Raw genomic sequence first — 15,986 nt, 5'->3', positions numbered from 1 at the left:
CGCGGTTGTGGCCCCGGTCGTCGATATCGCTTTGTTCGAGCTCTATGTGCGTGAGTGGGTGTGGGTGTTCGGCGCTGCTGCTGTTGTTGTGTCTGACGGGCTGGTTGACGCTTTCGCGGGCCGTCGGTTGGGAAGTGCTGGGCATTAACGGCGCGTAAGACTTTCTTCCTTGCCATGGATACGGTTGAGGAATTGGAATGACCTTGCTTGCTTGCTTGCTTGCTTGCTTGCTTGCTTGCTTGGTATCGTTGGACCTTAAGTTTGAAGTTGGGCCCTCTGACTGACCGCGGCTGGTAGATGACGCGAGGGGATTCAGAGATTGTCAGTGGACAGAAGGGAAGTGGAAGAAGGAAAAGGTGGGAGGAAGAACAAAATCCTACCGCGGTGCTTCATGTGGTCTGTGAAAATGAGGCTCAGAAACACGGGGGACATGTTTGCCAAAAGGTATAATGCGCGTTTGTACGGTGCTGAGCAACCTGTTCGGGGTTTCCTTGTGAGCGTCGTGAGCATTGTCTCGTGGGCTGAGACAGAGACAAAGTCTGTGCAATCCTTCATGGTGTACTATTTGACCTACTTCTGTGTGGACACTGGCCTTGTCTTTGTGCTGGAGATGCTGCCTGTGAATTACTTGGATCTGCGCCAATGGGACTGTTCATATTAGCGTGGTGTATGATTGCGCTTTGTGTACGGAGTATAAGCTGGCCACATGGATTAAGCAAGTGGTTTGCTTGAACAGTCCACCTTGTTTCAGCGAGTGGGCGAACGTTGACTGCCAGGAGACCGCATTTGGCGCTGAAACTGGACGCGGTTTTTTGCTTTCTGAGCTCAGTATTTAGCTGTCTAAAACGTATTGAGGCATGGAAGTGACTTGTTGACGCAAGCCATGGGTAGGAACGTGGCATTCGATGCACAATAATCCAGAGCACCTTCGAAGTCCTCTCCATGCCTGCCACAACAGAGCATGTTCCATCGAGTGCGTGATCATTGCTGCAGATCGACCAGGGCGACAATGTGCCTGTGCAGATAAGTACTCTGTGAAAGTAGGTTGAATCAAGCATTCCAGAAGAAGAAAGTTGCAGCTCAACGCAGGAAGTGCAGCAGCAGGCAGATAGTGTGCGTCATATGAGGACGAAGAAGATTGATGCCTGCGTAGATAGAAAGCCTCCTGAGGGATCGTCTTCGCTTGCAGATGGAACGGCTCGATTTCTACGGAGAGAGGGCCGCGAACGTTCCCGCTTTCCTAGTATCTGCGATCAGGGTTCAGGGGGACCACTGTACGAAGAGGCAGTCGGCTCGCATGGCCGCTTGGAGCGTTATCGAGGGGAGTGAAGCTGGCATTGGGAGACGCCTGCATACGTCGTGCCGAGGGAGGTGTGGCCTTGTCGTCTTGCGGTCTCAATGGTGGTCCGATCCAAGTTGTTTCGCTCCTCATTCTAGACCTACAGTATCCCAACTTCCACTTTCAGAAGCTGCGAGTTTGAACCGAGTCGAATTGCATGCGAGACGCCAGGTCCAGGCGGTGACCTGGCTCATGTCGATGACGCGGAAGCACAGGGAGTAGCATATGGGATACCTAGAGAGTGGTGAGTCAGGCAGAAAAACATACGAAATACTTGGGCCTGACGCTGCCGCTGGGTGGCTGATGTGCTGCGTTGTGATTGGCACCGGCGTACGTCGTGCAGTTGTGACACGACTACAGGTACATAGCAGTTAACATACGATGTACAGTAAGTTACCTAGTATGGAGCAGTGCCGGTTGTCATTGGCGTTCGCTTCGACCCGGCTCTCCAACCAAGCTTTTGTCCGGTGCGTTGACCACGATGAGCTTAGCCATGCTTTCTCCGCCGAGCACAAATTCTCCTCCGCTGGACGATGTTCATAGTAAGTGTGAGCATGAGCATCGCATCGCAGTGGCCACGATATTGCCGGACGATGCCTGTAGAAACCGCATCCAGGAACAGAACACCATACTGTAACCCGATGGATCACGGAATGCAGTTCGGCTGACCGCAACATCCTTGATGAATCAGATCCCATCCCGCCTCTGGTACGGTATGATGTAGGTAGCGGGAGGCACCTGGACGTCGTCTACCTGTGGACACCACGACCATCTCCGAACCCGAAAGAATGGCTCGTCATGCGTGTCGGCCGTTCCGCTCTGACCCCCTGTCTCAGCTCGTAAGGCAGTGCTTAGCCCCTCCATCTGCCGGATGCGGTATTACAGTAATGAGTTGCCGTCCCAGTCACAGCGCTGACCTATCGTCGTACGAGGATCGTATACTAGAGCCGGTATTGGTATTGATATGCGAGTTGTCTGTCCAGGCACCCAGGCCCCGATGAATCGCGAAGGGTGTGAACCGTGTCGAGCAAGCCTCATCTTTCGTGTATAAAGGGACTCTTGGCCCTGGCCACATGTTTGTATTCCTCGGGCATTCTCACCCTTGTCTTCTATCACTGCCCGTGTACAAGCCCGTCAACAAGAACTCCCTGGTGGCAAAATTCTCGGCCATCACTTACAGAAAGGTTGACACGTCCTCCAGCACGATCGCCTTCACACAGGAACAGCCACCTCTTATGCCCTATGCCACAACAGGCAAGGATGCCTTCTTCAGACTCCAAACCTAACACGTCATTCGACACTACCTCCATCTCTACAGACTCAATCATGAGCGAGAAGGAAAAGGCGCACGCAAATCCAGACAAGAAACCCTCGCTGGCCAAGAGGGTCCTTCATGTTAAGAAAGTAAGGTCCCATGTCGGGCGGAATCATTAATCATCGCTTAGTTGGGATCGAAAAACCAAACATCGGGCAGGATGCCGCAGCGCGGTATATGGCGTAGCCGGACAGCTATCAGGCGGTGATGTGTCGACACGGTGCCATTCGGAGTGGCACGGCACCAGCAGGGAGTCGCCAGCAGGCACGCAGGGCATGGAGATGTACGGAGGCGATAACAAGCCAGGGGAGGATAAGTAACAAAGCTCATAACGCCCGCCATCCGTTCGGCACCGAAGCGGCCGCACATCGAGATTGTGGAATGACAGGAGAAGAGAAAACAACCACTGTTCGAAGCCAGGGGGCCGTTCTGTCGCAGAAACCTCGAGCTTGGCGCAAGTTGCGTGTTCTCAAGCAGCATTTCCTCATTTAGTGCTACATTCGAGCATACGGAGTGACACTACATCCACCGTATCAGTCTGCCATGCATTACTCCTGACCAGGACTTCAGACTAGCTCAAGAGAATACCCTCTCAAGAGAATACCGTTGCGCCGCAGAGTAGAGGTCGGTGGACAAAGAGCGCCTGTCAGACCAGAGGGCCCGAGATCGGTCTGCTCTCGTGACGATGGGCGTGTCCCTCCTCATTATCCTCTCTCCTGCCTTCTTGCGCACAGATGTACTCAATGTCGTTCGATCTTCGGAGTCATATCCAAGGCCGCCGGCTTCTGCTCTAGACGGGGTAGGTATCCAGAACACCACCTCGGTAGCTCGTATTCTCTAACTCGAGCCCTCGATTCGTCTTACAATAGCCTACCATTCACGCTTGAGCATCTTCCCCTGCTTGGCACATGCGGCTCTGCACTGATTCGGGCCGAAACTGGAACCGGTGCCGACAGCAGGGACTCGGCCGTAAATGTCTTGAGCGCTAAGTCCGCCGCCAATGACGGTATTGGTAATGTTGGCTGGAAGGGAGAAGAACGTATTGGCGAGGTTGGTGGTGCCGCTGTCATCAGAGTTGAGAGAAGAGATTAACTGTGCGTTCTCGCAGCCGATATTCATCATGGTGTGGACAGAAGCAGTCGGGAAGATGGTCATCTGGCCTGCTTTGAGGACCTCAGTCACGGTACGTGCTCCATTTTCGGCAATCATGTAGGTTTGGGTTGTTCCGCTGATCGCAACGACAAAGTTGGTTGCTCGGGGGTGAAAGTGTGGTGGAAGCATGGAGCATGGACCCAGGTTAAGCATGGCCTGTGTGACTTGTCAGACTTGTTTTCCAGACGTCGGTTTGGCCCAGATGGCTGACTTACCAAGGTCATGCCTTGTCCCACAGTGGCAGGGAAGGTAGCGGCATTGGCGTTGATGACACCGCCGGGAGAAAATGTGTATGTATCCTGTTTGGTGAAATCGAAGAACCAGTCCGAGTCGTCTGGGAGCAGCTTCATGCGGTCGAGGTTGGTGTTGGCCATGCGAAGCTTAGCAACCAGGTCCGTCTCTCTGTCGGCGTTGGCGGCCAAGGCAAGCGAAGCCACCACGGCGAATGCTATGAATCCGAGTGCGAGGAAAAGCATGGCGAAGATTATCCACTTGAAGCGACGGGGGCAAGGAGCAGGGAGACGAGTTGTGGTAGAGGCGGGCTGTTGGGCAGCGAGTTTGTGGAGTTTGGCGATGGCAACTTTTCTCTCTTTCTCTGGCCAGTCGACAAAGAGCGTTGGCTCAGTTTTGCTGGACAGGTCAGGGAGGAGACTGTCTGCAGGAGCTGGTCTAGTCTGATGGAGTCGTGATAGAACCTTCTTGGCCATTAGAGCAGAGACGGGCATTGCGATCAAGATGTCAGTCACATTGCGAGAGACGAAGCGAGGAGAGAATGAACTGAGGACGAGACTGGATGCGGCTCACCTCATATACGACCAGACCCCATAACCGCGACGTTAACAGCAAGTCACCATACTGTCAGCCATCTTCATCTAAGGTTGTCTTCCTCTGTGCATCACGAGGTATCCAGGACTTCACTCCTCTATGCAACCCAGGAACAGTCTGGAAGCACTATGCCCTGTTGGCGTCTGCCGTCGTGAGTCAACCGTCGACCTAGGACCTAAAAGCATCTCCTTAACAGCTTGGGCTAGGATCGCATGGCCGCAGGAGCATCGACAGGTCTGGTATTGGTAGAGTCCACCTTGGATTCACTGATATGCTCCGGTACCTTGGTATCAGGCCTCAATCAGGACAGACACACCGTGGGCGATCACAAAGAGATTGTGGCCCACGTCTCCGTTCCCTGCCACAATCTGCAGATTGCGAGGCCGTCAGAGACATACACGGATAACCTGGAGCAGGATCTCTTCAGGAGGAGGATTCGAGTGACCAATTGCTTTCCAGTGGAAGACCTTCTTGTTTGAGTGCTTCAGAGATTTTGCCTATTAAGGACTCTTACAGGGTCAAAGTCAAGGACCAAAGGCGACCCACGGCCGCTGGACTAGGCGTGAAGCAGCAGTGCACACTGCCAGATGAGTCGTAAGAAGAGAAGTCGTGATGAGGCTGGGGAGCAGCTGCATTAGAAGAGGAGGATTCGGCCAGGTTCAGGATCTCGCAGCACTTGGCAACCGCAGCCACAATGCCATCGCAGTTGTGTATTCTACATGTTCATGGGGCCACCCACCACTGGCACACGACGGCACTTCAAACGTGCTCATGCTCCTGCTCCTTGTCGAGTCCTTCCCACAGTCGATAAGACGGCGAGTCCTCTGCAAGAGCTTCTTTTCTGCACCTGGCAAGCTTAATCGCGAACATGTTGAGAATTCAGCAGCCCTGAAAATCATCAATTCATCGAGAAACGCGTACCAAGGATGCTGATCGATTAACAACTTTTCAGTCCTCTCCAGCTTCTTGATTGTTACCCTCTTGCCTCGGTCAGCACGTATCACAAGATTCGAGGTTTTGCCCATGATCTTGGCACCGAAGCAGCACGGCCACCGGCTGAGCCTGACAGGTAGGCGAGCCCTTGTTTGATTGACTATCTCAGAATGCCTCGCAAGCCTTCAATGACGGCTCGCGGAGCATGTACACCGCTCAAAACAGATCGGTGACAGCACCGTGGCTGGCATCGCTTACCAACGCGGCGTACTTTGCTAACACGCCCCTTGTTACAACCATCCTTGGTGGAGTCCACTCTTTCCTCCTTCTCTCCAGCTCTTCGTCAGTGACGGCCATCGAGATCGTGTTTGTCTCGGCGTCGATCGTCACCTCGTCACCATCTTTGACCAAGGCGATTGGTCCCCCGACAGCAGCCTCTGGGCACACGTGTCCGACGATAAATCCATGGGAGGCACCAGAATAGCGCCCGTCTGTTACAAGCGCAATGTTCGTTAGGCCCGCACCCATGATGGCAGCGCTGGCCTTGAGCTGTTCCGGCATGCCCGGTCCACCTTTCGGACCTTCATACCGGACAATCAGGACGAGGTTCTCCCCTCGAGGAATATCGCCTCTGTTCAGCGCCTCGTTGAGCTCAACCTCTTTGTCAAAGCACATGGCCTTGCCTGTAAACTTGAGACCCTCTTTCCCAGTGATCTTCGCCACGGCACCCGCCGGCGCAAAATTACCCTTGAGAATCTGGATGTGGCCGCTTGACTTGATGGGGCTCTTCAAGTCCTTGATGATGACCTGGTCGCTAGGCAGACTCGGCCAGTTAGCCACGTTCTCTGCTAGCGTCTTCCCAGTGACGGTGAGGATTGAGCCATCAAGAAGACCAGCCGCAATCAAGAGCTTTTGCACACTTGGCACGCCCCCAATCTCATATAAATCGGCCATCAAGTATTTGCCTGACGGCGCAAGGTCTGCGAGGAAGGGGATTTTGTTGCTCACGCGCTGAAAGTCGTCAAGAGTCAGTTCAACACCTGCCGTGACAGCCATGGCTAGGAAGTGAAGAACGGCATTCGTGCTCCCACCCAACGCCATGGTCATAACAAGGGCATTCTCAAACGATTGTTTCGTCAAGAGCTTGCTGGGCGTGATGTCCTGTTCCAGACACACTCTGATGGCATCGGCAGCTTTGGCGCATTCCCGCATTTTGGCAGGCGAGCTGGCAGGCGTCGAGCTAGACCCCGGTAGAGACAGGCCCATGGACTCAATCGCCGTCGCCATCGTGTTGGCCGTGTACATACCCCCACATGCACCTGCACCCGGACAGGCATGCCGCTCCAGATCGTCTATGATTTCGTCTTTTGTCTTCGACGTGTCGCCGCCGTCATCAGGTTGGCGCAGGGTATTGTACCGGTATGCGCCAAACGCCTCATAGCAGGTGACAATGTTGACGGGCCTTCGCAACGTCTCCGAGTACCCTTTGTCGATGGTGCCTCCATAGATCATCAAACTCGGTCTATTGTGCCTCGCCATCCCCATGATACAACCGGGCATGTTCTTGTCACAGCCGGGGATGGTGATGTTCGCATCATGAGCCTGCGCACACGTCACCGTCTCCACCGAGTCTGCGATGATTTCTCGAGTCTGCAAGCTAAACCGCATGCCTTGGTTACCCATCGTGATGGCATCGCTCACGCCCACGGTATTATACTGCCACGCCAGCATCCCCCGTGCGGTGACCGCTTTCTTGACCTCCTTGCCCAGGTCCAGCAGATGCATGTTACAGGGATTGCCTTCCCACCAGACGCTGGCGATGCCGACATGCGGAGCTGTCTGCATCGCTTGTCGGTCGGGCACACCGGCGGCGAAGAGCATCGCCTGTGCGCCGGGGAAATCATGCTCTCGAGTGAGATGTGTCGAGTACCTGTTGAGCATGGGTTTGCCATCGACGCCCGTGGTCTCCGAAGAGCGCACGAACTGGAGGTACCGTGCTTCCTGGAAGCCTCCTTTCTTGTCTGCCATATTCAAGGTCTTGCTGGAGCTGCCGCGCTACAAGAAGAGGAGGTGTATGACGTCTCTCCTTCTTTTCCTGTTACGCGGGCTCCGCTACGTGACTGTATTGCAAGTCTGCAAACCCGGTGTGTTTGGTAGACTGAAGAAGCGGAGAACTCGACGGTTGAACAACCTGGAGAGCTCCAAGCACAGCAGAAGTGTTCCGATGTCCCTGAAAGAGAAGAAAGAAGAGCCTGTGATCCGAAGACTGAACGTACGAAAGAACCAAAGTCAGATGACAGTCAACATCTCATATTCTCTCCATGGCAGTTGTGCGTTGGATTTGATCAACGCACACCCCATCTCCCCACACTTCGGGCTATTCGTCGGCGTTGAGTCCGACATGGAGGAGGGGTTCGTGAGCAATCGTCGAATCAGGCAGGACGTAAAGGTAAGTTCATTACGGAGTCCAGAACAGCGAGGACGAAGCACCCACACAAGTGTAACCCTGATGTTTTGCCAGTTTGCCGTGTTTGCCTGTTTTGTAGTATTTGACAGCTTTGCAGGTCTCCCGCACGTGACTGATTGTGACTCCCTACGGTGCGGTGCTCGGCACCGATGCGCAACCCCCCATCCGCATCACTCAACTTTCTGCCTGGATTCGTGAAGCAAGTGGATGCCTATTCGATGGTGTTTCCAACCAGTCCCAGCGAGACGGCACGCATGCCGGAGCGCAGCTTGCCAGCAATGCTATCTGAGGCCACCGTCGACGACTTGAAGCCGCAATGCCAGTTCCGCAGCAAGGCAAACGACAGCGGAGATGGGCCCCGAAAGTGAGAACCGGGTGCAAGACGTGCAAGATCCGGAGGAAGAAGTGCGATGAGAAGAGACCGAGTTGCTCGCGCTGCCTCAGGGACAAATTCCCGTGTGACGGCTATGATTCGCCTAAGGCGTGGGTGTTCGAGCCTGGCGAGCCGCCAAGAGTCGTCAAGGTCGAGGCCAGGGCTTCGACTGCGGATTCTGACTACGTGGACGAGTCGCTACGATCTTTGGCCATTAGCGACGAGCGTATAACCCACCAGAGCACCGGGATAGGATTAGGGCCAGGCCACGCAGGACAAGTCGAAGACGTCGATACAGCTTACACTGGGAATCCCAACCTGAGTCCGCGAATTGCTCGTCCTTATGACGTTCTTCTTCTCGAGCCATCCGGCCCGTGCACGACGGCACTCGACCAGGATTACACACAGTACTTCCTTCTCAGGACGGCGCCTCTGCTGTCTTCGACGCGACGGTGGCAGAACTTCTGGCAGTTCATCGTCCCGCAGGCCGCGTGGGTGAACGCCTCGGTCCGCCACGCCATGATTGCTGTGTCGTTGACGTTCGACACCTACGTGTCGGGCACGGACCACAGGGAGCTGATCTTCTCGAGACGGAAACAAGCGATCACCGCCTTCGCCACCGAGCCACGTAATTCATGGGAAGTCGGTCTGATCATCTGCCGCTTGTTCTCGTCCATGGCGCAATGCAACGAAGACTTCGAGGCCGCCATGACGCACATGAAGGCTGGCGAGAAGATGGTCCTGCAGGCCACTCAGAACGGCCACCATCGGACGTCCGAGGTCGTACGTCTCATGGCCGCCACCTTCATGGGCCTGTTCGCCGACTCGACCGTCGACTTTGACGTGATCAAGCGGTTCGCGCCCAAAGCCCGACGAGCGTTCCGCACGTTGCAGAAGATGTGCTCCGACTATGCGCGGATGTTGCGCCGCATCACGAATCTCCACTGGGGCAGGGAACCCGGAGCGGCCGACAAGACCATCGAGACGGCGACCATGGGCTTCCTCTCCGTGGTCTTCACCACGTTGAACCAGGCCATCAGCTCGGCCATGTATCCGGACTTGCTCGCCTTTCCGGCCGACGACGGCATCGTCCCCGTACAGGAGGTGCGAGCGAAACTCGTGGAGCAGGGAAGTCTGCTGAATCTCGACGGCCTCAAAGACATGCACCGGCCGCTGTTCGATGCCGTCGAAGCATTTTTTGCCCCACCGATCGTCTCCGACGCACCATCTTCGAAGCACCACGCCACACAATCAAGAGTGTATCCCCAGTACTCGCTACCGAAACATCTCGAGACGCGCCTGAAAGCTTTTGTGGAGAATTACGTCGTCCAGGCCTTCGAACTCGAACCGCGCATGACGGCAGGGACCTTCTGGCTGCCCGAATCCATGATCCCCGGCTGCTTGATGGACAAGCACTTGGAACCCCCGGCTGGGGCGACGGCTTGTCTGCACCGGACGTGTAGTGGACATGCGCACGCCGAAGAGGATGATATTACGAGGGAGAGAAGAGAGTATTATCACGAGTTTGTATGTCAGTATCGGAGTGGTTTTATGATTTGATGTTGACTGACTCACTGGGTGTTGTCATGGAATTTGCGTGAGAGTATCCCGACCCTTGAGGGGCGGCAACGCGACCTGCATAGTTTGCAAGGTGCGATACTGTATGTTAGCCACATCAGTGAGAACATCAGAGAGAACATTCGCCGTGCCCAACGGTTCCAGTGTCATCGTCAGCGTCAGCGTCAATGTGCGGTACGCGAGTATGAGGCTATTTCTGATCGGAACAGAGCATTCCGTCCGTCCTCAGTCACCGGCGCGTCGTATCGTGTCGTCTCGTGTCGGATTTATCAAGTCTCCAAAGCGAGGTGACAAAACATGAGACATGAAGCCCGAAACACACTACACGCTACATGCTACGCGCTACACGCACCACACCAGATGCAACGTCAAGGCCAGGCTGTCCTCGTAGCTTGCGTAGCCTGCGTAGCCCAGCTTCGAGATTTCAAATCCCATCAGCCGGTCAGTCAGCCAGGAGGTACTGTCCTGTCCTGTCCTGTAGTCAGTCTATCACTTTGGTGAGTCGGTCAGATACTGTAGATACCTGTATACATGGTACAATCAGTTTCTGGGCCCAACTTCGACCAGTCAGTCAGTCCGCCCATCGTCGCGAAAATGCATGCGATGAATAAACCACAACTTTGCGGAGTACTACGTAGTGACACCTTTACAGTACTTGGTGACCAGCCCCCCATCTTTCGCCTATTACTGTAATTAGGTCACTTGCGCGCCATAAACCGCGAGGTGCCAGGCGAGAAGTACTGTGATGGAGGCAAGGCACATTGATCGTCAAGCTAACCTGGGGATACATAGGTGATGATACCGGTAGATTTGCCTGTCCTTGTCTGGGTACGGTACAGTACATACACTATGTAAGCCGCAAAGCATGATCTTCTTCTCCGTCGTCCCTTTGTGTTGTCATAGGCACGGCGCGGCAGCCCGTGTTTGCTATACAACAAAACAGCACAGTTCGTTCTCGAATCGCCCTACGGTAGGTCGTCACGAGGAGCTGAGAATCAAAGAAACCATACTCCGTATGCTGGGGACTATACTTATTCAGTAGCCACGGTCGACTAGCATCAAGCGCTTTGGACTGAATGATGCCTTCCCCGAAGCTTGCCTACCTACCCGTCGTACTGTATCTACCTCCGTATCAAGCCACGCAGGCAGCCCTTTGGCGATGAACGCCTTGCTACTGTAGTTGCTTCCTACTTGGCCGACGAGCACACATGGTAACGCACGGCCGCAACCGGACATCTTTCGTCTTCAACGATGAGATTAATCTCATTCTCTATCGACTGTCTTGAGGGGCAACGCTCCCACTCCTCTCTGTTCTCCTCCTGCCACTTCTCTTTTGCCACGTGCTCTTCTCTGAAAAAGAGGCTCGTGATCTTGCTCTCGTGCTCTGCCGTCATCTGGGTATCTTTGTGCATCCCATCAGCAGATGTCAATATGTATATACAATACAGTCCCGCACATGCCTTTTGGCTCTCGTTCTCCGGACTCCCAACAGGACACGTAAGCAATAAGCAAACAAAAGGTGGTAAAATGCAGACGTAACGTTGTCATCAAGGAGCGACATGAAATAGTATGAACAGAATTCCACCACGAAGGCCAGGGCTCCCGTCTCATTTACTCCCCACGCGTCGCCCCTCGGGTTGTCGACATTGATCTGGTTGCGTTTGGTGGCGACATGTTTGTTCGCAGTAGTGGTCAGCCTACCGGCTGATGGTGGGGAACGAAGGAGCGACTATCACTGGTTAGAATCAAGACCAAGATCTCAGGAATGGACCAAAAACTCACGCTCGAACACGGCGGGTCCGAACAAGATTTCGTGATCGCTCAGACTCCGTCCGGATATGTCCACAGTGGTGATGAAGATGAAGACCTGCCCACCGCCAATCGAGCCGGGGATGATTACGTTGATGGATCCATCCGACCCGAACACGGCCTGAATGGAAACGACTTGAAGGCCAGAGACAATGGTCACGAAGACGACCTGGATCCGGGAGAAGTCGATACCGCGAGATTGAGAGAAGTCAGGGATCAACTGGATAGGGGAACCCGCGCCAGGGGCTTGACAGGACGATACGAACGCGCGGGCCTCAAGGGGACTGCGCTTGGCAGCGGCGGCGGTAGTGCTATAGGCAGCAGTTGAGTCGGTGGTGGTGGTCATCTCTGCAGCCTCAGTGGTCGTAGCGGCGTCGGTGGCGGTGGCCATCTCGGCAGCTTCGGTGGCGGTGGCGGTCTCTACAGTGGTGCTATCAGTGACCTCGGCGACAGAAGCAGTGGCGGTCTCGGTAGCGGCCGCGACGGCGGAGACGATAGTGGCATAGTCGATCGACTGGGTGGAAAAGCCTCCGCTGCTGGCAATTCCGACCTCGTTGAAGCAAGGCTGCGCGTTGACCGTCAAGCCAGGGAAGGCAGTAAATGGCAGGGGTGGGTTCGAGGCCGGGCAGGACACGATGAATTGCGAGGCAAGGGTAAAGACCGAGTTGGCGTCGAGTGACTGGTGGCCTGTTAGGACATTCAGTGCTTAGCAGGCTGGATACTTACGGTCTGGAATGGGTTAGCCGCCCCAATGGCGCCCAGAGAGCTGCGTTGCAAGCTGGTGTGCAGCCCTTCTGTGGCCATGATGCTCGCGGCGACAGTGAGGATTTCCCGGGAGCTGATGAACGGGGCAGCCCCGAGGTAGGCGCTGGTCCCGATGGATTCCAAAATAGCGCTGACAGTCACAAAGCTGGCAACATCCGTGACTGGGAATTTGTACTGGCAGGGCTGAACTGGGGCAACACCGGCAGATTGGATGGCCGCGATGAGGAAGTCCACATGGGCAGATTCATCAGCGGCAATGAATTGAAGGTTCAGGAAAAATTCTTCGTCGAAACCAACATTGAGGAAGTCCTGAAGCTGGAAGGTCGCGAAGGCTTCCCGGTAGAAGGTGTTCTCGAGGTGCTCAAGCTAATTCCCTGTTAGCACGACAAAGAAGATCGTCACCAGCGGATACTCACGGTCAAAGCAAATTGCAGAATGGTGATATCAACCTCGGAGAATCGACCGGTACGTTTGGCAAGGTCGACCGGATGAGCCAGCGTCAAGCCAGCGAACAGAGTGCTCAGCGCAGAGAGAGTGAAAGCCTTCATCTTGGATGGCTCGAAAAGACGACGAAAAGGCAACCGGCGAAAATTGGATGAATGAGAGTGTCCAGCACAACGTCGAAGAAGTGAACCAGAGCTTGTCAAAAGCCCGAAAATGAGAGAATCGAAGGCACAGCCTTGTTAGAAAGGAAGGACTTGTCAAAAGTCGGTTGGAAAGGAATGGAATGCGAGTGCTGATCGATTTTGCTTGTGGATGGGACTGGGATACAGCGCTGGAGGAGAGGAAGTTATATACATCTACCTGTGGCATTCTAAGATCCTCAACAAGGAAGTGTGAGGATCCGAAGCCTCGCTTGGGCGATTGCCGTCTCGCTACTCCGTACAGAGGCCATCGGCGAGATGGGAGTACTCAGCGTACTACAAATTGTGATACCGGAAGATAGAGAGTAATCGTTTCAACTCTTCCCGTACAGTTGTGTCAGGGACGAACAGATAATGGGAGCCCTCCCTACGAGGTTAGCTCGTGAATCGGAAGCTGGCAGTTGCCGGGTAGAAAGCATCAAAGTTAGCTGCTGGAGGGCAGTCGGCGGAAAAAGAAACATGGAGAGTGGCCTGTGTGGTCCAACTAAGCTCGCTGTGCTGCCATCGTGGATTTGTCGAGCTGGGCCAGAACGTCGGCGGAGTCAGTCCGGTTCAGGCAGCAGATTGCGGTCCATGACCAAATCAGGAGTAGGCGTGTCCCTGTTGACTAAGTGTAATCTTAGACGCACGGTGCAGGAGCGCGAGGAAGCTGTCTGAGGCTGAGATAGCTCGCGCAAAGAGATATCCGATCTGATCTTGGACCGTGGCGGCAGCCGTCCATCCCAAATCGGGGGAGAGACAGGTTAGCCACAGCAGCACGGTGAGACTCGCGGCGTCTCTCGATACGTTCAAAGGACGAGGGAGAGCCGCGAGGGTCCGGAGGGTTCAACAGCCGGACGATGGTGAAGCTGATTGTGTGTTTCAAGCAGAGGAAGGCGCGACAATGCCAAGACCAAAGCTTGGCAGGAGCTTCGCCCTCGAGCTGGTCCGTTTCGGGAAACAATGACGTCGGCGGGGTACGAGTCGATTTCGGGCTGGCATCGTTCCGCAGACACAAGGACATGGATTCAGTCAGGTTCTGGGCCTGGAAACTCAAACTGGTTCTTGCTTTGTCCAGTATCTCATCTGTGTGTTGTTGTCTCCCAATCAGGGTCTCTGAGTGGTACACCGAGGGATGACACCGCCATCGATTGGGTTGACGAGCTTGACGTGATGTAGGATGATGTATTGCTGCGGCATACTGTACCCTGAATGTGCGTTCTGTTCCTCGCTACGGTGGGGGAGCATGCGCTCTGAATGATGGCAGAGGTGGAGGTCTCAATGACATATATAGGTGTCTAACATGCTCGCAACTGCGTATCCATCGATTCTGTTCCATAGCACTCGCGTCTTAGCACAACGACCCAAGCATATTACTGTATACAAACGCTGGTTGAACCGACTCCAACATGAATAACCAAGGACAAGCCGCTGGTCAGCCAAGAGAGGATTACCTTGACAAGGGTAGGCCGAGATCTTTCAAGACAACGAGAAGATGTGACCATGCTAATCCAGCTGGTTGTGGTAGGACTGGATGCCGCTGAAAAGAGATTCGGCCAAGGTACGAAATCTTCCCAGCCTGGAGTGCAAATCCTTCAAAACCCCAGAAACTGACAATTTGCCGGGTATGTGGCGCTGAGCAGGCAAAGTCGACCCAGCAAAGTCGCGTTCAGTCAATGAAAAGGTCACCGACAAGGCCAGAGACATGTTTGAAAAGGCAACAGGCAAGGATGTTCCTGACAAGGTATGTCCGTCATTCGGAAAGTTTAATGAGCACCTACGAGTATTCGCATCCATGAGAAAGTGATTGCGCCACGGCCGCGTCAGCAAAGAAGATGGAAAACTCATCGCATCAGCTTCATGGAGCTGGCAAGACGCAGCACACAGGAATCGCATCTTGCAGCCGCCTTCCAGCATCGCGTTCGCCCCTCACCACTGTCATTATACTGACATGTTGCCACGTGCAGGTCAGCAACTGAGTGGCGTTGAAAGTTGGGCACGCAGACACGCAGAGTACAGCCTCTACGTGATAGAGTAGACATCTGCGCGGCAAAATGCAGGCTGCCTAGAGATGCAAAGACGAGGAATTCATAGGACGTGGGCAAAGTGTATGTTCGTCACAGCCTTTACCGGCATTAGAATGTACCTAGGTAGTAGGTACGAGTATGAATACGGACTGCTGCTGTTCACCATTTAAGGCCTAGCGACAGAAATTTGCCAGCGCTCTACGATTACGCCTCGGCGAGAGACCAGTGTAGGTCGTCGTGTGATCACAGTGGCGCTGTCCTTGACGGATTACTTGTCGTAGTGGTGAGATGGCTAGGCCTTCTCCAACTGCGCAATCTCGATCGCCATGGGAATTCTCCTGCGTGCCGATCGGCAACAAAGGGATTGGAGGTTCCCCACGAGCCCGCGCGCCTTCAAAGCAACCGTCTGGCTGCCGAAATATTTGCTCGTTGTTGACGCCAAGGCGATTGAAGAGCCGAACGTCGCTCGTGTCCGGATGTGCATGTCCGTTGATCTTACCAGTGACCCATTCAAAATTGGCCGTCGCTCTGTAATACACCGACCGTAACACCATCATTGGTTTGATGACAACGTTTCATTCCGGTCAGCACGGTAACCTCTTTTTACTTTGGCGGCCGACCGTAATCCAGTGAGATTCGCTTTTGTGTGACGTGTCACGCTCGGACCAGTAGTGCACCCTCACACGGATGAGATGGAAGGGTAATCCAGGCCGACGAGGCCCACGCGTGCAGTTTCTGCGCCAAGGGCGAGCTCGGGGGCTGTGGAGCCACCAGGTTTCG

General features: G+C 54.5%; 5 protein-coding genes across 5 annotated transcripts; 2 read left to right on the top strand and 3 right to left on the bottom strand.

Moving 5' to 3' along the window:
- Nucleotides 1-3,524: 3,524 nt before the first annotated feature.
- G647_01974 (uncharacterized protein) lies at nucleotides 3,525-4,513 on the bottom strand (the record flags this gene model as incomplete). Its single annotated transcript, XM_008725373.1, has 2 exons — nucleotides 3,525-3,962; nucleotides 4,022-4,513. 2 exons carry the CDS (start codon nucleotides 4,511-4,513, stop codon nucleotides 3,525-3,527), a joined length of 930 nt encoding a protein of 309 aa, XP_008723595.1.
- Nucleotides 4,514-5,780: 1,267 nt separating this feature from the next.
- G647_01973 (dihydroxy-acid dehydratase) lies at nucleotides 5,781-7,592 on the bottom strand (the record flags this gene model as incomplete). The annotated part of the gene is made up of 1 exon (XM_008725372.1): nucleotides 5,781-7,592. The coding sequence occupies one exon, from the start codon at nucleotides 7,590-7,592 to the stop codon at nucleotides 5,781-5,783; it is 1,812 nt and encodes a 603-aa protein (XP_008723594.1).
- A 755-nt stretch (nucleotides 7,593-8,347) lies between these two features.
- Nucleotides 8,348-9,964, top strand: G647_01972 (uncharacterized protein; the record flags this gene model as incomplete). Its single annotated transcript, XM_008725371.1, has 1 exon — nucleotides 8,348-9,964. The coding sequence occupies one exon, from the start codon at nucleotides 8,348-8,350 to the stop codon at nucleotides 9,962-9,964; it is 1,617 nt and encodes a 538-aa protein (XP_008723593.1).
- Nucleotides 9,965-11,741: 1,777 nt separating this feature from the next.
- On the bottom strand, nucleotides 11,742-13,104 carry G647_01971 (uncharacterized protein; the record flags this gene model as incomplete). The annotated part of the gene is made up of 3 exons (XM_008725370.1): nucleotides 11,742-12,470; nucleotides 12,518-12,922; nucleotides 12,973-13,104. The coding sequence occupies 3 exons, from the start codon at nucleotides 13,102-13,104 to the stop codon at nucleotides 11,742-11,744; spliced, it is 1,266 nt and encodes a 421-aa protein (XP_008723592.1).
- Nucleotides 13,105-14,588: 1,484 nt separating this feature from the next.
- On the top strand, nucleotides 14,589-15,158 carry G647_01970 (uncharacterized protein; the record flags this gene model as incomplete). The annotated part of the gene is made up of 4 exons (XM_008725369.1): nucleotides 14,589-14,643; nucleotides 14,708-14,740; nucleotides 14,823-14,923; nucleotides 15,147-15,158. The coding sequence occupies 4 exons, from the start codon at nucleotides 14,589-14,591 to the stop codon at nucleotides 15,156-15,158; spliced, it is 201 nt and encodes a 66-aa protein (XP_008723591.1).
- Between the last annotated feature and the right edge of the window lie 828 nt (nucleotides 15,159-15,986).

The sequence above is a fragment of the Cladophialophora carrionii genome, assembly GCF_000365165.1.
Source record: "Cladophialophora carrionii CBS 160.54 unplaced genomic scaffold supercont1.1, whole genome shotgun sequence".
NCBI lineage: Eukaryota > Fungi > Ascomycota > Eurotiomycetes > Chaetothyriales > Herpotrichiellaceae > Cladophialophora > Cladophialophora carrionii.
This window is presented reverse-complemented; position numbering and strand designations above follow the sequence as displayed.